The 24030-nt window shown below is 41.4% G+C and overlaps 1 protein-coding gene across 3 annotated transcripts in view; it reads left to right on the forward strand.

Annotated features, from left to right (window-relative positions):
* SLC39A14 (solute carrier family 39 member 14) overlaps positions 1–22747 on the forward strand; it is a 76155-nt gene extending 53408 nt beyond the window's left edge. For 2 of the 3 annotated variants that reach the window (XM_073622275.1, XM_073622274.1), the window contains exons 5-10: positions 1249–1418; positions 4381–4503; positions 7280–7456; positions 7946–8153; positions 15684–15868; positions 19761–22747. In XM_073622275.1, coding sequence (XP_073478376.1) covers positions 1249–1418; positions 4381–4503; positions 7280–7456; positions 7946–8153; positions 15684–15868; positions 19761–19907 — 1010 coding nt within the window. In that variant the 3' untranslated portion in view covers positions 19908–22747. The remainder of the gene's footprint in view (positions 1–1248; positions 1419–4380; positions 4504–7279; positions 7457–7945; positions 8154–15683; positions 15869–19760) is intronic. The other variant, XM_073622276.1, reaches the window with a different exon arrangement.
* The last annotated feature ends 1283 nt before the right edge of the window (positions 22748–24030 follow it).

The following is a 24030-nucleotide window of genomic DNA, read 5'->3' on the forward strand; positions in this document are numbered from 1 at the left end:
CAGATTTGCTGCTTTTGTGATTGGAGATACTAATCCAGGTTTTGGGCATCCTTGCATCCACTGCACAAAAAATGTCAGTTTTGGTAAGATACTCCCAAAGGTTTAACTTCTGTCTAAAGAGATTCAGATCCTACAACTTGTCTCTTTAGAACCCTGCAAGTGCAGCAGCTGATTGATAATTAAAAAGTTGCTCCTATTCACATTTGCTTTGCACATGAACACAGACAAACAAGCCTCTCTTTCTTCAGAATAGCAAAAGTAGGAATCTACAACAAAGTGTATTAAAATCACTGCAAGTACACAGATCACCCAGGGAGGATTTTTTTTTTTCTCAACAAAAGTGGAGTTACTCTTTAAAGTATAACTAAAGGCAAAACTTTTTTGGGGGGGGATTTTGGATAGAGTGGAAAGGGATTGGAACACTTGTCAGTTTTTATTGCTCTCTATGCCCTCCAGATTTTGGGCTGTCCCCAGAAAAGCAATGGAGGGGAAATCTTTCAATGGAGATACTAGTTCTGGTGACCTAGGGGTCCCTGAAGAATTCCCTTAATTTGCAGTGATTGTCTCTAACTTCCTGTTTGGCTATGGGACAGGAAATGAAGGGAAATCTCTGCAAAAATCCAATAGGTTCTAACCCTCCCTTGCTCTATCAAAAATGAGGGGAAAAAAATGTTTTGCCTATAGTTCTACTTTAAATGTTAAGCGCACAGAGTATGAATATTTACGTGTATGTATATACTACATACATGCTTGCATACAATTTTTACATTTACTTTCAGTTATAAGTAAACAGAGCTGGAAGGCTAATGTGTCTGCAGAAGCTAGGTTAGGTAGTGGACAAAACCCAGACAGCCTATCTTTTACTAAAATCATTTGATTTTTGGCAGCTATTTATATGACGAGACTCGTAACCTCTTGGGCTCCTGATGTCCGCATTGGCATTACAAAGTCCTTGCAGGAAACGGACCTGGTGTATTATAAAACAAAATTTTGCTCAGTTTACGTGTGCTGGAGACCCCCATTAATTTTTTGATTGATCAAACTGATATCTATGAAATCAAATTACTGATCCACCATTCTTCTTTCTCCCCTCTTCTGGTATAATTTCTTTTTTGTCTATCCCTTTGTTCTTTTATTAAATGACATGTCTAATTCTCCTGTCTGTTTCCTCTCTGTCTCCATTGTATCCTCCTTTTTTACCACCTATCCTTCCTTGGTCTTCCTCTTCTTCCTCTTCTTCCCCTTCAGTGTGGGGTTATGGATTTCTCTGTGTCACCGTTATTTCCCTGTGCTCCCTCCTGGGGGCTGGCGTGGTTCCCTTCATGAAGAAAGCCTGTTACAAGCGTCTTCTCCTCTTCTTCATTGCTCTCGCCATTGGGACCCTCTATTCCAACGCTCTCTTTCAGCTCATCCCCGAGGTATGGGGGACCTTGTGCAAATCTGAGACTTGGCGTGTGTGTTGTTGGTGGCCCACTGTAGTGATTAGTTTTCTTGTGTGTGTAAATGTTGTGTTTTGAAATGGGGAGGGGGGGGGGTTGAGGATCCCTATGCACAGTAGGCAATTTGTGGCTTTAAAGCACCTCAAAAGAATGCAGAGCCATAGGTTGCCTAAACTTGCATAAGGGAATAACTGTCATATATCTTTAAACAGAACCTGTCACAACTGAGCTTATGCAAGGATTTGAACGATTAGCTTTAAATTATTAGAATTGTGTAGGCTTCTTAGGAGAGATTTAGGTTTTCCCCTTATTTAGCTTTACTTTATCTGAGCGTACTTCTGTACCTTAGGAACCAAGGGTCAGAGGTTATCTGACAGCTGAGAGTAGCCGCCTTGTCAGCTGACTGATCTCATACACTGTTTCCCTGTTCAAGCAAATGTATAACAGTGTTAAGAGTCATGTACTTAATATGAACATTAAAAGCGACAGGACTCTGTTATGCAGCCTGTCAGATGGTATATGAAATCAAGTCAGTAGTGCGCTACATAAGCAACAAAAGATCGTAACTAATTTAAAGCCCAACTCTGGGAAATGTTCAAATTAATTTTTGCAGGGGGTGTGCTCTTAAGGGTTAATTGCTTGTTTAGGTCTAGGGGACATATAAAAGAAAATCTATTTACCTGACCCTCTGTTCCTACTAGACTAGTCCCCAATGATGTCAAGGGACAGGCACCCCCTGAGCATGGGGCAATGCCATCTGCCAGGGGAACAGAGGATCCACTAGGTAAAAGTGTAAAAACCCCCCCATAGATTTAAACCAGCAGTCAACCTTTGCAGTGCAGGGGCTGTCCCACTGCAAGGAATGATTTTTACATTTCCTGGCATTGGGCTTTAAGTGAGCTTTAAGACCAGGGTATTTATGTTCTTGCATAAAACCAATCCTGACTGGTTCTATTTAAAGTGACCCTGTTACTTTTGTAGTACACCTAATATCGCAAAAGCGCAAGGTGGGGTAGGCTGGACACCACCCTTGTATGTGTTTGTATATATGGCAAAGTAATGATGGTTCTGGTGTATTTTTGCATTACGACCTCCGCAAGTCATGTTTACGCTCGGCCCATCTGGTTTGCATGTCCTAATGGCAATGTTCATGTTGAAGGAGAGTTGTGGCTCATGTACACAGGGCTGGAAACCGACAGTGAAAAATGTATGTTTTACAGCTTTTACATACCAAGTCTATGCGAGTTTAACAGCGGTTATGAGCATTTGAGGTTAGAAGCAGTTTTTAAAGATAACCTTAGGAGATCCTCCCAAATGCCCACAATGCATGGAAAAACAAGTAAATTATTTATTTCTGCTATTCTGTGACAGAAGAGAGCAGTGTGCTTGTAGATAGCGGTCTTATTTTTTGTGTTTTCACTATGGATCCCATCAAGAGCATGTATGAGGAGAAATGCTCCTGATGTTGCTGAGGCGGTGAAGACGTAGAAAATTGCGTGATAGGACTAGAGTTCGTTGCTACTGGACTCCTCCATTGATGCAGGCAACAGCATGTGGTGAAATTTTGTATTTTTTTCAAAATATTTATTGCTCAAAAAGTATCAAATGTTTTCCCCTTTAAAAACGATTATAAATGCAGATTACTGCATTTACAAGCATTGCATTTGAAATGCCAGTAAATTACAGTCCTGAACATGATTTTTCTGCTTTCAAAAAAATGCCTGTAACCTCAACTGCCTCTAAACTACTATAAGGCTACTTTCACACTGAAAACACGTTTGTTTTAGCGGCGCTGTAGCGAGGTTTAGGCTTTCCGGCCGCTAACAGGGCGTTTTTTTACCCCAAAGAAAGGTAAAAAGTCGAGTTTTGCAGCGCTTTCAATGCGCTTTTCAATCCGCCCCAAAGATGCATTTTCAGAATGTCCCGCAAGCGCACCGCCCCAGTGTGAAAAAGACGCACGGAAATAAATGAGAAGCGATTTTCAGGCGCTTAGCAGAAGCCATTTCTAGCGCTAAAGCACCTGAAAACCGCCCCAGTGTGAAATTGGTCTTAACTACTGACTGTACATGTACACATAACATAGAGGAGAGTTCCGGGGCTGCTGAAAAAACGCCCAACTGCTCCTGAGGTCTGGTTCACACCTATGTATTTTTGAGTGTGTTTTGCAGAAACACACTACAGTCAATTTAACATAGTTTCCTATGGATGTAGTTCACATTTGTGCATTTTATGGAAAGGACCAGAGACTTTTGGTTCCATAGACTTTAATGGATCAAAAGTATGTATTGAAAAACGCAAACTGCAACCTGCATAGGTGTGAATCGGGCCTAAACGTCCGTTTAGCAGCTGCATTGTACATGAGGCCTTAGGTGTGGCAGGCACTCATGTTCCTCTAGGAGGCTGATATGAAGAGAGAATTAGCTAAAGCTGGTGAAGGAAAGAGTTCCAACTGATCGCTTTGGGGAGGATTTACTAAAACTGGAGAGTGCAAAATCTGGTGCAGCTCTGCATGGTAGCCAACTGACTTGTTCAATTTAAGCTTTGACAAAAAAAACCCTGGAAGCTGATTGGTTTCTATGCAGAGTTGCACCAGTTTTAGTAAATAAATTTTTATTCTCCATTGTCTTTATGTAGCCTCATCTCTTATCCCTGTGGCTTTCTGGTGTCTGTCCCATGTGTCATTTCATAAACTGACTTCTAGCATTGTGACATACAAAAAGGTGTGGATTTGCCAGGATGGGGAAACTTCAAAAAATACATTAAAACTATCGTAAATAAAAACAAACAAGGCCGGTATCCAGTTTTCCCTACCCTTCTCATTGTTCAGCATTACCTTCTACTATATAGTGATAGGCCCCCTTTAGTATATCTTAGCCACTCTGTATCTTTTTGAAGATGTGATTTGTGTGCCCCACTGAACTGATTTCTCCATATAACGCAGGCCTTCGGCTTTAACCCTTTGGAGGATTCCTACGTATCAACCTCTGCTGTGATCTTTGGGGGATTCTATCTCTTCTTTTTCACTGAGAAGATCCTAAAAATGCTGCTGAAGCAAAAACATGAGGTAACCTGCCAGCAGTTCTATCTTGTGCTTGGTAATAGTAGCAGATTTGTAAAAGCAGATGTTATGTAACATGTTTTAATGTAAGCATAGTCAGTCATGACTGAGCCTATGAAATAATATAACAGAATTGCATTGTAGTTGTTGTCTTTGTACGTGGAATGTGTGTATTTGTAAAGTTTTACATGTTGTATCTGAACCTGAGTGCCAGGAGTCAAAGGTCATTAGAAGTTTGACTTCTGCTGCCCTGTCATCTGGCTGCCCAATTCCCATGCACACTCAGGTTTCTAACCAGTTTGTATTCTCCTTTTGGACCAGCATGGGGTGTGTGTGTGTGTGTGTGTGTGTGTGTGTGTGTGTGTGTGTTTATTTTAAATTTTCAATCATATGCCAACAATTGGGCAACTGTAGCATGGGAGCGTATTCATACATATGGATTACAAAAAAAAACGCTCAAGCAGAAAATGGGTCAGAGCATGAGAGCTCTACATATTAAATGTACAGGATAATTCTCTTGGCCCCTTTTTTAATTACAGTGCTCAATAGCTCAAGCTGATATTTAAAGGCTGATGAGCAGAGACTCTCTCTATTATGCCATATTGGACTACCCTTGCAGGTGACGACTACTTTGACCTTGGGAAATGCTGATCATACAAAGTGTTTTTTGTTTTTTCCCTAATATGTTGGACGGTTATTGTGTGATTATGCTAGTCCTATGTGCATTTCACTGTGCATACACTTTTTTCTTCTGGTGATTTTTGGGATAGGCAGGTGTCTTGTCACCAAACATAGTTGGACAGCTGCCTATTTTAAAACCACCGTTTTTACTTGTTAATAAATATACCTCACATGCTTAGCTGCAGTCTGTACACCCTACGCCAGTATTGTCTCATTCATGGTAAATCTCCACCTCCCTGTTTTTCTAAAAGCTTTTTTTGATGGCCCAGAACTTGGAAATGTGGGGGTGGGGACTGGAGTCCGTCCATACTGAAGTTTCGATAGTTTGATGTTATTTGTACTCAACCTGCTTTGGGGTTATAAGAACATAGCCAGTAATTATTTTAAGAACTACACACGTTCACCAAAGCTCTTACACAATACATAAGTATAGGACCTGTTATTCTCTATGCAGCTGGCAAGCTCTTTTTTCAGCGACCTCCCCTCCTCCTTTTTTTTTCTTTTTTTTTTTTTTTTCATCTTTAACTTGGAAACAGGTGCAGTTTTTCCCTTTCCAGCCAAGCTACATTTGTAACCATTTAGTGATTGTCAAACCTAAAAAGCTGATGAAACCAGGCACTAAATGGAACACGAAAATAGAATTGTACCCCTGCACTCTGTAAATGGTTGCCAAACTATTAACCTGCAACTGTTTCAATAAATGTTATATCCAAAGACAGATCTTCCTTTTTTCTCAGCCAGCAAAAACAAGCAGGTTCCTAAATCCACACAATTGCGATGGATAGGGGAATCCTCCCTGCTGGGACATTGCACTCTGACAATGGGACTCCTCCACTGTCAGAATACACTGATCAGCGGCTGCAGCCAATGGGCTAGCATTCCTGCAAGCCTGTTCGACAGATGTTGATCACTAGATTGATTACTTTTGAGGCGGAGCGGCCACACATGGATTTTGATCCATCTATCACCAGCTTTTCACAGCCATTAACAATCAGACAATCTTTCCATCAGAGTCTAAAGAGATGGAAGAAGCTAGTAGGGTAACGCTGTGCACCAAAATACATCAATAAGAATCCCTATACCTTCCACTAGCTCTCGCTGTATGGTCCAATTCAGTGGGAAAATTAAACAAGTCATCTTTCTGGTCACTACAGACAGGTTTGTCACTTTTTGAGGACCACTTGCATTTCCCTAGTTTTCTTGCAAGCTATTCCTTTTGAACTGTACCTGATAGCTTAGGGCCTGTTTATTTGCATTAAATGTTCCAGGTTAAATTCCGGAGTTTTCTTGCAACTAAATCATAGAAGAATGTTGGCATTGTCTGTGGGAAGAACTGCAGACTCCTACTGCGGTGCCATCTGTATCTCTAGGGTATATGTGTCCACATTTAAGGCTTCAACAGAAGACGGGGTTGAACAGGAGGTAAAACATTTAAATATCAAAATAATAAGGGCTTTGCATGTTTGGACCGTTGAGAAACTTCATTGGATAGAGATTGGAGTCTAAAAACAAACTAAAAATTCCCAGCTCACTTACTAGCCGTCAAGCAAAATTGAACCTGTGTAACAGTTCACGCTAAAAATAAGAGATTTAGTTTGCACACATTTGCAAATATATGTGCAAGTTGTAGCGGCCACGTCATGGCACCCCAGTGTGCTGCAGTCCTAACTCTATATTTTTGAGAGTCCCCCAAGTTGGAGCACATATACGTATGCCTGGAGGGAGCCCTCCCCTCCTAAAGGTACAGGGACGCACTGGATACCCAGCAAAAGCACAATGACAACGAAGGTATCAAGTGCGTCCCCTTTACCAACCGTGCAGACAAATGGCAACCACCCCAACCTATAACTGGCCTTTGCAGCAAGGAGCACATGGAAGGGCAAATGGGGGGTCTACCTTTAAAAATGATCTCTAAAAGCAATGAATCTCTAACTGTATGTGCAATATATTTTATAATATGTTTGGTACATTTTTATTCTATATTGAACACTTGTTTGTTTGGCATCACAGGGCACTGTACAAAGGCAAAGTTTTTCCTATGGGTGTTACTAGGTGTTAACCTTCCTCTTCACTGTTCCCCCCCCCCCCTCCCGATCTTCAGCATGGCCACAGTCACTACACGGCAGATGCCAGGAAGCGTGATGCTGAAGAAGGAGTGACTGAGAAGCTGCAGAATGGAGACCTGGATCACATGATTCCTCCTCCAGGTGGCAGCGAATCTGACCTTAGACAACCTCTTGGTGATGAGAAAGTTGTAGTGGGGTCGCTGGCAGTACAGGTTGGTTAAATGCATCACGCACATGTCAGAATGTATTTTACAATAGTCTAATTTATGTAAACTGCTGAGAAATTTTAAATGGTTTCTGTGGGATTTAATCCATTACACAAGCTAAGATATACCGTATTTTAAATGGTTTTGTTTTGTAATTCTCCATTAGTATTTCATTCTAGCGTACGATTAGCTGAAACCTAAAAATCAGACAGCTTGTCTTCTTTTGATTTTTTAAATACAAATTGGTTTTAATGCAAAAACCCATCTGTCAGTGGTACTCCTGGCATATTGGTTGCAATGTAGTCTTTAGTATTATATATTTCTATGTGACAGACTGCTGTAACTCAGTGCACTAAGAAAATGAGCTGTGGACAGCAGTAAGAGTACTTCTGACAGCGGAGTTCTTGCACCAGAATATCCAGCATAAGGTAATTTTTAGCAAATGCTCAGTTTTATAATAGAAACTTATCTTTTTTTTTTTTTTCCCCCGTACAGGACCTCCCAGGTCAGCAGAGTTCTTGCTACTGGTTAAAAGGAATCCATTACTCTGACATTGGCACGCTGGCCTGGATGATCACACTTAGTGATGGGTTACACAACTTCATAGATGGACTGGCTATTGGAGCCTCGTTCACAGTTTCTGTCTTCCAGGGCATCAGCACGTCAATTGCTATCTTGTGTGAAGAGTTCCCACATGAACTCGGTATGGATAATTCCTTCAGTTGCCTCAGTTGAAAGAAAATGTATGTTTATGTCTGAGAGAGGAAGGGTGAAAAAATAAAACCCTCCAGAAGTAGAGATTGGCTGAGTTTACAGTGAGTATAGAAAAGAATCGCCCCCCCTTTTTTAAAATCTCATTTTGTCGCTTTGCAGCCTGAAATGAAGACACGCAGTTTGTTTTATCCAGCTGTATTTACTCAGTACAACATATAACATTCAAGTGAAAGATAGAACTCCAACATATTTTACATTGTAGGTGAGGTTGAAAAAAGACACAAGTCCATCATGTCCAACCTATGTGTTTCATTATATGTCAGTATTGCATTTTTATATCACTGTATGTTTTGGTCGTTCAGGTGATTTATCTAATAGTTTGGTTTTTTTTTTTAAACTATCGATGCTCCCCACTGAAGCCACCGCCTGTAGAAGTGAATTCCACATTGCCGCTCTTGCAGTAAAGAACCCTGTACGCAGTCTAAAGGTTAAACTTCTTTTCTTCTAATCTTAATGAGTGGCCACATGTCTTATTAAACTCCACAGAAAGGTTTTATCCCTATTGTGGGGCCACCAGTACGGTATTTGTAAATTAAAATTATATCCCCTCTCAAGCGTCTCTTCTCCAGAGAGAATACGTTCAGTGCTTGTAACCTTTATTCATAACGAAGATCCTCCAGTCTCTTTTTAGTCTTCTTGCCTTTCTCTGCACTCGCTCCATTTCCAGTACATCCTTCCTGAGGACTGGTGCCCAGAACTGGACAGCATACTCTAAATGCGACCGGACCAGAGTCTGGTAGAGTGGGAGAATTATTGCTTTATCCCTGGAGTTAATCCCCTTTTTTATGCATGCCAATATTCTGTTTGCTTTGTTAGCAGCAGCTTGGCATTGCATGCCATTGCTGAGCCTATCATCTACTAGGACCCCCAGGTCCTTTTCCATTCTAGATTCCCCCAGAGGTTCTCCCCCCCAGTGAGTAGATTGCATTCATATTTTTGCCACTCCAATGCATTATTTTACATTTTTCCACATAAACCTCATTTGCCATGTGGTTGCCCATCCCATTAATTTGTTCGGATCGCTCGTCCTCAACTACAGAGATTGAACTGTATACCCGATCCTCAAGGTCGTTTATGAACAAATTAACTAGGATTGGTCCTAGCACAGAATCCTGGGGGACCCCACTTTCCACCCCTGACCATTCAGAGTACTCCCCATTGATTTCCACCCTCTGAACTTGCCCTTGTAGCCAGTGCAATCGATGTACTAACCCTATGGTCCATGCCAACGGACCTTATTTTGTACAGTAATGGGATGCACTGGCTAATGCCCTTAATATGCTCTTAACGCAAACCGATCTCTCCTCCGTGTTCTTTGTTCTTAAGATTTTATTCCAAATAATATCTTCTAGCAAGGTTCGTAGTTTAGGGAAGTTGGCTCTTTTGAAATTGTGTCTTTGTATTCCCTTATGTTTCCTATTTGTGTGATTTTTATACTGAAGGCAATTGACTTGTGATCGCAGTTTCCTAAATTGCCCCTTATTTTTACATCTGTGATCAGGTCTGTATTGTTGGTAATCAGTAGGTCTAGTAACGCTTTGTTTCTAGTTGGTGCGTCTACCATCTGACCCATGAAATTGTCCTGCAAGACATTTAGGAACTGGCAAGCCTTAGACAAATGTGCAGTTCCTTCTGCCCAGTCTATGTCTGGATAATTAAAGTCCCCCATTATGATGACACTTCCCATCCTTGCTTCTGATCCAAATTTGGGATAGGAGGTCCATCCCCCCCCTCCTCCCTCAGGTTAGGGGGGGCTATAGCATACCTCCAGTATTTTTTCCCCCTTAGTTTCATCCCTTTGGAGCTCTACCCATAAGGATTCCACCTTCTCCCTAGCTCCCTTAGTGATGTCATCTCTCACATTCACTTGTACATTATTCTTGATATACAGGCATACCCCTCCCCCTTTTTTTACCCTCTCTATCCTTGCGATACAGGGAATACCCTTGAATGGTTGCCAGCCAATCATGGGAGCTGTTGAACAGAGTCTCTGAAATTCCCACAAAAGAGACGAAATGTGTCAGGAAAAAAAATTCAAAAACAGAATCACGGAGTTGGAAAAAGGATCGCCCCTCATTCCTAAAAATGACATAACTCCATCAGGTATAGCTGATCGCCTTCTCAATGGCACACAAAGCCATTTGACTTTCAACTGTGATCATCTGTGGTCATGTTGATTAGTTTAGCATGAAAAGAGCTTTCCCGGAGCATTCCCTGTCCCTGGTAGTGCAACTGAAGCAAACCACTATAGATGGCAAAGTGATCTCTGGGATAACATTTTGGACCAGCACAAAGTCAGATGGATACAAAAAAATTTCAAAGGCTTTATCAATGTATAGACGCACAGCGATATCTTTTATTAAGAAGTAGAAGGTATTTGGTACAACACAGACCCTCTCTAGATCAGGATGGATAATTTATGACAGAGTTGTCAATGTGTGCATGTGACAACAATATCGCCCATTCTCCACAAATGTGGCTTGTATGGGAGGGTTGCAAGAAAAAAGTCTCCCCTCAAGAAAGGCCACATGCAGTCATGATTGAGCTTTGGCAAAACGCACTTTGAAGATTCTGAGGCTACATGGAAAAGGTGTTCTGGTCAGGTGAGACGAAAATTGAATTATTTGGCCTCAACATCAAACGATATGTCTGGCGGAAATCCAATACAGCTCACCATCCAAATAACATTATTCTTACAGTTAAGCATGGAGGTGGTAATATCCTGTTATGGGGGTGTTTCTCTGCCACAGGGCCTGAAACACTTGTCAGGATAAAAGGAAAAATGGATGCACAGTGGTTGAAGGAGAAAAAGGTGAATGTGCTTGCATGGCCTAGTCAGAGCCCAGACTTAAAGTAGTTGTAAACCCACTGAACCAAAAAAAAAAAAAACCTGCAAGACAAAGGTATAGCATACTAGCTCATTAGGAAATACTCACCTTAGATCAAAGCCCCCGATGCGATCTCTGCACACTGCTTTGGCTGGCGACATCGCTCCCGGAGTTATTTCTGGGTATCGCGGGCTCCGTCGCTGTTATTGGCTGGAGCCGCGATTACGTCGGTAACGGCACTTCAGCTGACGCAACGTGCCGTTGCTTCAGTGCAGTGTTGATGACGTTGCTCATACAGGGGATATCTCCTAAACCGTGCAGGTTTAGGAGATATCCGGGGTAGCTACAGGTAAACCTTATTATAGACTTACCTGTAGTAAAAAGTGGATTGTAAGAGTTTACAACCACTTTTAAACTCCATTGAAAATCTGTGGAATTACTTGAAGACGCAGTTCACAAACGGTCACCATCAAATTTAACTTAACTTGAGCAGTTCTGCAAAGACTGGGCAAATAGTGCAAAGTCTAGATGTGCAAAGTTAGTAGAGACGTATCCCAACAGACTAATTGCTGTAATTAAAGCAAAAGGTGGTTCAACAAAATACTGACACAAGGGGGTGATCCTTTTTTCCAATTTATTTTGAATGTTTTATATTTTTTTCGGACGTTTTTGGTGTTATATCTTTCATTTGGATGTTATAAGTTGCGCTGAGTAAGTACAGCTGGATAACACAAAAACTGTGTCTGTCTTCATTTCAGGCAAATATGATTATTTTAAAGGGTGGTGATTCTTTTCTATACCCTCTGTAGGTTGGTACATGCACCTCCTCCTTCCCAATCCATGGATCTGCATCTGGTCCTAATGCATATCTGACAAAGTTTTGATTCTTTGTTTGGGGATTATGCCAAATGCCAGCGGGGAACGCCCTGACATCTGCGTAAAGAGTAGAGCGCACCAACACTACATGTCTATTGGCCCTTTACAGTTGCAGATTGGAGGATTGTGGACATGGAGGTGTGATAACCAACTTCTGCTTTTTTTTTTTTCCTCCCAACCTTTTCTGGATTTATTTTGTACGGTTACTGTATGCTTGTTGTGGTGAACCATTAGGTGTCTGTTTATAAGGTAATGCCCTTGTATTTTGATCATCCATTGGTGAAGTCCTGTTGAAGATGTATATTATAAAAAAAAAAATATATATATATATATATATATATATTATTCTCCCCTTTTAACTAAATTAAATGACGTATACCTTAAGCCAATTTCGGTGCAACCCATGTAACCCAAATGACACACATGCAAAAGTTGGGCAAGAAAGAACCAAAAGAGTGGTTACTTCAAAGGCTCACACTGTATTGACTAAAGGCTTTATTTACCAAATACTGTACAAAAATCCATACAAAAAATGTGTGTGTAAAATACACCTCTACCTCTCCACAATTAAAATGACAATGTTGTCAATAGCAGCAGCTGCTCACACCACGTTCACATCATTCATACCCCTGTGGCATTAGAGAGATTAAACTCAAGCAGTCCAAAACTGTATCTTAGGGCATGGAAGCCCACGTTTAATAAACAGAAAGTTAGATGCCCACACAGAGGTTTCTTCCAAACAACAAAAATGCGAACCAGCCTGCTGTTCCTTTTTACCAGTTCCTCTGACCACATTGCCCAGCTATCCTGGATCATTTTGGCTCTCTAAGGCCCCTTTCACACTTGTGTGACTTCAAAGTCGCGCGATTTTACTGCGATGTCGAGGCCGCGATTTGGGATCAGTACTATTTTGTATGACTTTACAGGGTTGGGGTTTACAAAAGCTGCTTGTGCTTGTGCTTGTGCTTACAAAGTCGTACAGAAATCGTGTCTATATTATTCAGGTACGATTTGCATGCTACTTGAGGGTTTAACATTGAGGTCTATGGACATCAACTCGCATGGAAGTTGGACCAGAGTAGTGCAGGGACTACTTTGAAGTCAGCACAACTTAAAGTCGTGCCAATATGAATGATAGTCATTGAAAATCATGGAGAATGACTTGTCATGCGATTTTAGCAGTACAAAATCGTGGGACATGTCGTATAAGTGTGAAAGGGGCCTTAGCCTTTAGCCGCAGTGTCCTGCTGTATAGCCCACTCCTCGCCTATGGATTGGGGTTCTCCTGACACCCAAATAGGAGCCGAACTGACTCCTTGAAACTGCTAGCTGGGGCTCCTCTGACCACTCAGTGAGACCCTCTGTCCCTTGGCTTATGGCCGGGCCCTCTGACCCCTGGATGAGACCTTCATTTTCCCACATTGGGAGCGGTCTCCAACTGGGAGCTCGGAGCTATCCTCAGACCTGAGTATATAAGGACCTTGCACACCTATGTACTCGGACAGATTGCAGGCATCTAGCAAAACCTGGACACAGGATTGAAAGAATCTGGAGAAAACTCAAAAACACAGCTTTCTCCGCTCAGAAATGATAGTCCTGAACCTAGCATTAATCCTTAATGTGAATCGTGTGTCACTTTTTCCAATATTCTCACAGTGACAGCGCCTCACACTGCATTGTCACCCCCCCTAAATACATACTTGAGAACATGAGACTGGACCTACTATAGTTTTGGTTGTAGACTGAAGACATACTGCATAAGATGTTAAGGGACTAGGGACCTGTTACATGAGGATAGTAAAGGGCCTTCTGCCATAACAAATCTGTGCTCCAACTCCCAACTACATACTGCTTGAGTTTTATGGCCAACAAATACCAAGGGGTTGGGAATTGGGCACCGGGGCTCTAGAATATATTAGTACTGTGATATAATGTTCAGTGTCCACAAAGAGTGTTAACGGCCAAAACTAAGGAACACTATTTTGTACTCCTACTTCTGGACCTCTCTGCTGTCTTTGATACGGTTAACCACCCCCTCCTCCTCAAAAAAACTCCTTGCCTTTGGTCTCCGTGACTATACTCTTCACTGGTTTTTTACCTACTTATTTAACCGCACCTTTAGTGTTACCTACAATTCTACTGCCTCCTTTCCTCTTCCTTTCTCTGTTGGGGTCCTCCAAGATTCTGTTCTTGGACCTCTCTTATTTTCAATCTACACCTCCTCCCATGGCTTCCAATACCATCTCTACGCTGACGACACTCAAATCTATTTCTCTACCCCTCAACCCACTCCTTCAGTCTCCTCATGTATCACTATTTTACTATCAGATATATCAGTCTGGATGTCACACCACTTCCTCAAACTTAATCTATCCAAAACCGAACTTATCATTTTTCCTCCCCCACATGCCTCTTCCCCTGATCTCACCGATCCGTGATCCGTACGGTTCAACCTCCGCGGATCGCGCTTCGCGGCCTCGGCCATAGGAAAGGCCGCGGCTTTGGCCTAGCTCCAGAGCGGCAGCCATCTTGGTACACCTGGCGGTGGCCGCTGTCTTGTCAGGAAGTGACGTTTCGTCGCTGCCATCTTGCTACTCTCCACACTCCTGCACAGTACTGTAATGAGAGAGTGAGAAGGGGGCAAGCAGACATCTTGTTACACCCACCGGAGTTTTAAATTTAACAGCTATTTTCAACACAAAACGGATCTTATATGCATAAATACAGTATTTGTAGATCGGACGGACTGTTTAGATGTTAAATTTTAAAAGCAGCAGCAAACCTGCTGACCTTACATGTTTTTTTTTTTTTTTCACAAGAAAACCTTACATGGTTGCTAATGTGACAGAACGCCTCTGATTTTCACATTTAACTAAATGTTAAATGTGAAAATCGGAGGTGTTCTGTCACATTAGCAACCATGTAAGGTCAGCAGGTTTGCTGCTGCTTTTAAAATTTAACATCTAAACAGTCCGTCTGATCTACAAATACTGTATTTATGCATATAAGCTCCGTTTTGTGTTGAAAATAGCTGCTAAATCTAAAACTCCGATGGGTGTAACAAGATTTGTCTTTTTTTTTTTTCTCTTTGCTGATCCGAAAATGATCTGATCCGTGACTCTGATCCGAGGATCGATCCTATCCCTGAGTTTTTTGATCCGTTGCACCCCTACTAACAACTGTATTTTCATTTTGTCCATCTGATCATCCCCCGTAGCTACTCCCCTTTGTTCCACTTGACCCTCCCTTCTAGATTGTAAGCTCTAACGAGCAGGGCCCTCTGATCCCTCCTGTATTGTATTGTAATTGTACCGTCTTCCCCGATGTTGTAAAGTGCTGCGCAAACTGTTGGCGCTATATAAATTCTGAATAATAATAATAAGTGTTCGGTGGTGAGCTCATGGAAGGAGGTGTACTTTTGTACATTGTGATATATAATTTTATTTTCAGAGGTGAATTCCTTCTGGGAAATATAATCAATTATGTTTGTTCTGTGACAGCATTGCATATAATCAAAATATATGTATAATTTTGTGTGGTATGGTGTAATTGCACCATGTTCAGCAGCTGACCTTTTTTATCTAATAACACAAAGAACATGATAAAACCATTTACTTCATAAGCCTGCTGTAAACTTGAGAAACTTTTTAACCTCCACAATGTTCTTCAGAACTAAAGTTCATTGTTCATTGATTTTGTTTCCCATCAGAATGTGTTAATTTACAGTAATCTTTTGTGTTTTTTTTTTTTTGCAGGTGATTTTGTCATACTGCTAAATGCCGGAATGAGCATTCCCCAGGCTCTTTTCTTTAACTTCCTGTCTGCCTGCTGCTGCTATTTGGGCTTGGGTTTTGGAATCCTAGCTGGCAGTCACTTCTCTTCCAACTGGATCTTTGGCTTGGCGGGAGGGATGTTCCTGTACATTGCACTTGCTGACATGGTGAGCACAAACAAGCAGTGACCTTGTCCTGTCCCATCTGGTACCATGGAAGACCCAATTTTCCAAGAAATGTTTTGATGATTAAATAAGTATGCAGCCAAACTTTAATTTTATCTTTAGTTATTGGGCCCCTCCCTGGAATATATTTAGTCACAACTGATAATGCTTTTTTTCTTTTTTTTTTTTTTTTATTGTCCCTTTTTACTGACTGAACAACTATTCACTTTTAACTAACATTTTAATATACCAAAACACTTTTTTCCCATATTTTTTATAACCTCACCAAGACCCCTACTGCCTTACATGTGGCCAGTGAGCTATTGGGCAATCGTTGGAGTGGCAGCTGGGTCCCAGGCTCTGTCTCCCCGCACTGAAAGAGGCAGTACTGTGGGGCAAAATGATCTCTGCCCACAGTACAAGTAAAGTCCCAGCCTGGGGGAAAAGAGAGGGCAGCTTGGGAGCATGTGATTAGGTAACTTTCACTGCCATGACCTTCTATGGAGAAGAGGGGGTGGGGTTAACTTTCATTGCCACTGGCCACTAATGTAGGGGGTTAAATTTTACTGCAATCGCCACCAGTGCAGAGGGGATGGGGAGGAAGGGTTAATAGTTCTGACACCAATAATGAGGGGATTATTGTGTTTACCAACACCAATGCTGGGGGCCCCAGGCCTACAACACAAGCGTTTGCATGCACATACCTCGGGAAAGAACTCGCTGGGCCATTTCCCAAGCTTTTATAGCCTCCCCAGCATGCACCACTGGCATAAACCTAGTGATAGTCAAAGGCTCACTAGTACAAGATTTTCTACAGCACCATAACTACTGCCCTGAGTGCCAGTGGCAGCAAGAGAGAACTGCAGCAATCCTAAATGTAGTGGAGAAACCAAATGAGAAACTACAAATTGTCACAAGCAAACTACTACCCAAGAGAGCTAAATTTACTAGACATCACTGAATGACAGTGGATATACCAGTGCTGGGGGTGGTTATTGCGTCTTCAGCAGGGCCGTCTTTAATATTGATTGGACCTTGGGCGAATTTTCTTGGCCCCCCCTCCATGCAATTTCACTCTCCACCTGCCCTGAGACATACAATAAATAGCAGCTAGACTTAAAATCAGTTTACTGTATCAGATCAGGCAGCAATTGTGATTGGTTGCCAGCGGTTACAGCATATCATTACTGCTTACTGACTGGTTGCTAAAGGTTACTGCACACATTACGGCTCACTGATTAGTTGCTAAAGGTTACAGAAAATTATTTCTGCTTGTTAATTGGTTGCTAGAGATTACTGTACAGTAATACTGCGCACTGATTGCTAGAGGTTACAGCACATCATCTCCACACTGCAGGGGGAGCATGATATATATATATATATATATATATATATATATATATATATATATATATATGATATGAGATATATATGAATGCCACCGGTTGCAGCTATTTACCTATGAATGCCGCCTCTATTTACATATGAATGTCGGTTATTTACATGTAAACGCAGGGTCTGCAGGTGAGTCAGTTGTACACAACAATAAGACAGAGCTGGGCAGCATTAGTACCAGCACTTCACACTGAGATATTGGGACTCAGCACAGGACTAAAGCTTCAAAGGACAAGGGAATTTAAACTGGGATAGTTGGCAAGTATGAGGCAGCTGCTTTGGGCCCCACAACAATGACAGGGCCCAGGGCAGCTGCCCCTTTTGCCCTGCCTTAAAGACGGCCCTGGTCTACAGACACCTGTGCTGGGGGTTATTATTGCGTTTACAGACACCAGTGCTGGGGGTTTATTGTACTCCAGCTTCAGTGTGCATTGCAATATGCTGCAAAACTGAATTTGTTGAGCGTTGAGTTGCATTCTAGCCTCACAATTCCTTTTTTCTGAGCAATAGAAAGTGTGTATGGGTTTTTTAGGCCCACTGAAAATAATGAAATCCATGTGTGGCTGATACCTCTCCTAACAGTCTTTTTAAAGCTGCACTCCAGGCAGATATAAAAGACACAACTTAATGCAGCCCTGTATTCCTTAATTCATCATTAGAAGTAATTAAGTGTAACAGTGTAACTACCCACATTTAAGTGGATATCAACATCTTGCAGTTAGTTCCCTATATAGCAGACTTCAGATTTGAAGAAGCAGCACTAAGTGCCTGTCAGTTCTGCAATGCTCATGTACTAACAATGATCATGCTGATGGGAGGAGAGAGCAGAGCAGCAGAGAGATGAGTTAATCAGTCTGCAGCTTTTCATTCACTGCCCAGTCACAGGTTGGGGGAGGGACTGAGAAAAATCTAAACAGGAAAAAAAATTCATAGGACAGTGAAACCGCTCCATTTTATATGTATTTATATGGATAGTTGGTCTCCCTGGAGTTTAGATTTAGTGAATTATTGACTGTATAATTAGTCTCTGATGTGGCCCAAGCATGTGCATATTTTCTATACCAGTTTGTTCTAGGTAGGAAACGCATCCAGGTAGTGAATGGAGTTTAAGGTGACAGCCCTGGAGGGTTCACCTTCGAATTTAGCAAAATCAGCTGCCATATGTCTATCCTCATCCAGTTCCCTTTAAGTATAAAGATAGCTCTATTCCCATGATCCAACAGGTACTTCCCTGCTCTTATTCTGCATAAACTGTATCAGGATTCATACACTATAGTGGTGCTTTACTGTAGCAAAGGGGAAAAGTTGACTTAAGCCATTCAACTTTCTCCTTTTTAAATGATTGTATTTTATCAAGCTGTGCATAGGATAAATTGTTACTTTGCATGTGAAACCCAACAAATAGTTTAATTTTAAGATCATTTTTTGGGGGGCTCAGTCATAACGTGAAACATGATTTCATAAAAAAAACTCTCGGCTTATTGTGCACACAGCTCCACCTACTGGCCGATTTGAGGTATTTCAGAACTTCCTGTGGAAATTCTACGAATAATCTGTTTTACAAAGAGGACCATTCAGTACGTTCCTGAAAGCCATGGCTCTTCTAGTGATTTACAGTTTAAACACCCCACGTCTTGGGTCTCTGCAGGTTATGGCCTGAGGGAAAACAATGTGGCTATTTATTATTTAGATATAAGCTACAGTAAAGCAAAAATGAGGCGATATTCTTCAAAAGCAATCGGGTTTCCAGGTCTAACTCGTATAGCTTGGACGCTAAAAGACTATGCTTGATGGGGCTTTTTTGTTTTTTTGCTTTTTTTTGCTTTGCACCAGATGTGTCCTTGTGCATTTTCCAGTGCAGGCAAAATTCAGATCCGAGAAATGTCATTGTTTTGTAGTAGAAATCATCTTACAGGTACACTGTGCCTCTGCTGTATTGTTAGTGTAGTAGTCTGTTTTGTTTTTCTTTCTTTTTTTTCTTTTTTCATTTCCGATCAATAAAATATATGTTCCCTTTAAAAAAAAAAAAAAAAGAAAAAATGTTTTTCACTTCTTTTAAAAGCAAGGAGAGAAAAGGGAAGGTATGTGTAGCTAGAGATAATAGTAGTTATTACTTTGCCCTATGTGTGGCCATGCTATGGGCAGATGCTTTAGTGTACGTGAGCTCTAAGACTCATGCACATGGTCGTACTTAATTTACTGATGCCTATGCAAGGGCTTTCTGGCAGCAGGATCCTGCTTATAAAAATTAAAAATACACCTTACGGTCAATAAAGGTTTCCATTTTTAACCATGCATTTGAATGCATAAATGTACAGATCCATACAATTCTTCTTAAAATTATATAGAAAAATTGATTAGCGCAAGAATGGAATATAACTTGTACTCTATTTCTTGAGATTGGCTGCATGTTTGTTGGTATAGAAATCCATGTCGTAATGTCAACCTGTTAGAATCCATCTTGATTGCTCTCTTTTTTTTTTTTTTTTGTCTTTTCTAGTTCCCTGAGATGAATGAAGTAAGTAGGGAGGATGAAGAAGGAGATCGACCACTCACTCCTTTTCTCATACAGAATGCTGGCCTTCTCACTGGCTTCTCCATTATGCTGCTGCTTACAACATTCTCTGGTCAGATTCAGCTGGGATAGCCTGGGTGACAGAGGCTGACAAGTCCTTGATTTGACATCCTTCATTTTGTTTCAAGGGCAGAAGAATAATGACCTAAATGTGACCAAAGGGAGAGGGATGTTTTTGGCAACATTCGTTTCTCATGTGTATGGAGGGAAAGCACCAGATATTGGCGTATGGTGATACAGCGTACTCCACCTCACAGAGCGGTAACCTTTTTAGAATTTATAGGTTAGTCTAGTCATCATGCCTATGAAGATTCTGCAGGGGACAACAGACCTACCAGTTCCGTATCACATTATGGCATGTAGAGGCAATCATGTTTCTGATTTTGGACATAATGTATTGATGATTTGCAGTTCTTGCCAGCCTGATAACTTGCCGATTTTCTCCACCCAGCATGTCATCACCTGCGTCAATAATTGCCCGCTCTCCAGTTGCAACAGTCTCTGTAATGGAGATGACACTGTATTTCAAAGACTGTTTTTAGAGAGTTTATCATATTGATAAGTGGTTTATATTCCTCCAATATATGGACCAAATCAACTAAACAAAATTTGGGGTAAATATTTTTTCCCCCTCTATACCCTTTAAAAAGGCAAATGATCTCATCTCCCATCCGGACTGTGCTGAATAGTACTTCATTATTTTTTTTCATAATCCGTTCCGTTACCATTTACCTGGCAATGTATTTGCATTGGTTTCCCGCTGATAAGCTGACCAAGAGGTACCAAGCCTTGGCCGTGGACAGCTGTCCAATACTGACCAGCCCCCTGGTTCCTCCTTGCTGCTGCTTCCTTGACACCCAATAGTGTTTTGATTTATCTTGAACAAGAGAGGAAGAGAAACCGAGAACCTGATCTGTATGTGTGATACACTAACTGCAGTGCAATAATCTCAGATGGCAATAGAACTCTTGAATAGCAGACCTATTAATGTCAGAGGCCAGAATTGGCTTTGATTTGCACACTGACACTGTGCGCGTGTGTATGACTTTATATATTTAATGTCTGTGGGAATAGTACAAGCCCAGAATTAGAACTCTAGATAATGCTAGAATAGCACAGCTAAGGAATGTAGAATGGATATGTGTGTTTTTGTTGCTAAAGTAGCATAGTCCAGTGCTCCCCTCTTTTACTGCCACTCTTCCCTTGGGTGAGTTCAATTTCCTAAAGAGGAACTCCAGGAACTAGTGTTTTCATTTTAAAATATAGCAGTGACACAGATAACTTGCTAGGTTTAGCCAGGAAATTCCTATCCATTTTCAGAACATAGAAAAACTGTTAGTACAGTATCTATGAACATTCTAAGACTAAGCTTACTCATTATAATTTTCTCTCATTCTGCCCTCTGGGCTGAATGAAAGAAATCCATGTATCCCCCCCCATTGATGGTAAACAGCATGGATGGAGGAATCTCCCCAGCCAGCTATTGTATTCTGACTGCTGCTAAACCCGTAGCTGTCAATATGTCCAGAAGTAACTGCTTCCAATTGGTTGCAGTCACTATTTGACTGAGAATTTTTCACCTGGCTCTTTTTTAAGAGCCAGGTGATGCCGACAGCTAATTTAACAAACTCCTCTTCTAAAGCGCATTTCACTATCATATCCATTCCCTCCCCCACGACCCTCTTCCTTGCTGCCACTTGAAAGTTTGGGGGGGTCTGCACATACTGTAGAGCTGCCAGTTCCAGTATAGGGTCACTTTATTTGCCTGCAATGTTTTGTGTGCATGCACAGATGTAAAGCACACTGCATTCTGGGATAGCTGTGCAAATGTACAGTCGGGCCCAGCCTAGGCCAAAAAGCAGGAAGTGCAGCACAAACACCCAAAGGTACACATTTATTCATTTATCTTTGTTTCCCCCACTCCCTTTTTTTTTTTTTTTTTTTTTAAGGGGGTCAAAAATAAATTGTTCTGCTTTAAAGAGGAATGCTGGTCAAAATGTCATTATACTCTGGTAACTGCTTCTGGTACCAGCAGGGCCTGTTTCTGTCCATGTGCACAATACTGTTCACATAGGTGTGAGACTATTTTCTCAGCCTGAACTATGTGTAGGCTGACCAAAAACTTTCACCATCTCCTACCACCCCAGTCCCCCCCTTATGAATTATGACACTTTTACCTGCAGATTAAAAATGTCTGTCAATAATTTTGGAAGCAACTACAGATTGTTCCTATTGTAAGACATGGGGTGTTTTAGGTTTAATCAGGTTTTTATCCCTGCTAGGGAGATTCACCCTTTCAATTTGACTTTGTGACCACTGAGACTGAAAGTAATCCCACCTTTGGGGTTGTCACAAGGTCAGAAAAAAAAAGTGGATAAATCTTCCAGTAAGGTCACTTGTTTTAGTACCAGCAATCTAAGAGGAGATTTCCTTTTACTTCCTGTTGTGTATACACAACAGGAAGTAAATGTGGGACAGAGGTGGATTTAAAATAAAAAAAAATTGGATAAAGTTTCTTGGATTTTCCTGGAGCTCTTTTTTATGAAAAGCATATTTTTAAATGACAGGGAGACTCTTCCTATCTAAAAAAAAAAAAAAAAAAATTACAAAAGACAGATTTAACCTGCCCTACTCCTTCTTCTTCTTCCTTTTTTTTTTTTTTTTTCTGTCACTCCCCCCACCCCCCTAGGTAACAAAACCTTGCACATTGTGGTTAATCTGTGTCTTTGTGGTCTATATTTGGTGTTTACATGGGAATCCAGGTTCCAGTAGAAGTTGGAACTTGGTACAGAACAATGCCCCCATCCCCTGTCTCCCCTGTGGCAGTAAAATAAAGGAGCACTATGCATTGGATTCTCTTCTTCCTCTGAAACTCCCATCTCAGGTTCTGATAATAAAAACTTTTAAAAACAGATGCTTTGTGTTGTTTTTGAGCCATCATTCTGTGAATGATGTGCAGGTGTACACAACGACTATCGACGCATTAATAGACTGACTTCTGTTCAACCACAGTGACCACAGGCCCTGCTGAACCGTCTGAATTTCCATCCATGTGTGGCCATCCTAAGTTGGCATACAGAGACAAAGTGCCTGCTCTGTACAATGTGTAGCAGGTGGCCTGTTTGCCTCTCCAACCCCCTCCACACCTATCATTGGTTGCGAAGGGCGCCGTTGGCTTCATAAACTATATCCTCCTAGCAACCAATGACTCTAACAGTGAGCGGATCCTGATGGGGAAACTGAGACACTAATTCCCCATGAGCTCTGCCCTCTCTTTGCGATTGACAGCAGTCAGTGAGCAAAGTCCATGGCCAATAGCAGGTCGTTTATTGCCCATGGATCCGTTTGCTCTCCTGCTCAGACATTTGTCTTGTGTGCCACTTATGATTAGAAACATTTTTGAATGAAATTCTACTAGTGTATAGCCAGCCTTAGAGTTGTGTGTTTTTTTTTTTGTTTTTTTTTTTTTTTTTTTATTTGTTATGTTTTCCCCCATTCCTCCATCCACACAAATTGAGTCGATAGAAGAATCTTCCCCGATGAAACACTGTCTGCTGCTGTCAGAATACACAGACCAGTGGTTGCAGCCGCTGATCAACAACATTTTCCAACACATTGATCACATTAATGAGTTCTTGTAAGCAGGGATGGCCACACTGACTGGACTTAAGCCCAGCTTTATGGTCGGTTCACACCTATGAATGTGGCTGCAGGAGTGGGAATCTCAGCAATCCTGCACCTGCTACCACCTCAAGTGAAAACGTGCTGCTGTGAAAACGTGTGGGGCTGCCATTCATTCTGGATGGTAAGCCCATGCATGTAAAAATGCTGTGCGTTTGCAGGTGCAGAAATCGCATGGTCAAAAAAATGACCATGCGATTTTTCTGTGGGCTGCATGCCCTTTTTTTTTTTTTTTTTTTTTTTTTTTAATGCAGGTATGGAAGCCCATTCAAATGAAGGGGCGGCTAAACTTGTATTAAAACAATAAAACTTTATTTAACCCAAATGAAGGGGAGGCTGTGCCCATGCCACTGCAGACCACAAAAACACAAAGGTGTGAACCTAGGCTTTAGACAGGATGTGTGTTTAAAGGCAGGATCACCAGGAGAAAACAAAGGAAATGAATGCAGCCACCACATTTAGGGCTTCGTAGGCTGCCATTTATAACATTTTTGGTTTTGGGTTTAATAATATC

Source organism: Aquarana catesbeiana, linkage group LG03 (genome assembly GCF_042186555.1).
Source record: "Aquarana catesbeiana isolate 2022-GZ linkage group LG03, ASM4218655v1, whole genome shotgun sequence".
Taxonomy (NCBI): domain Eukaryota; kingdom Metazoa; phylum Chordata; class Amphibia; order Anura; family Ranidae; genus Aquarana; species Aquarana catesbeiana.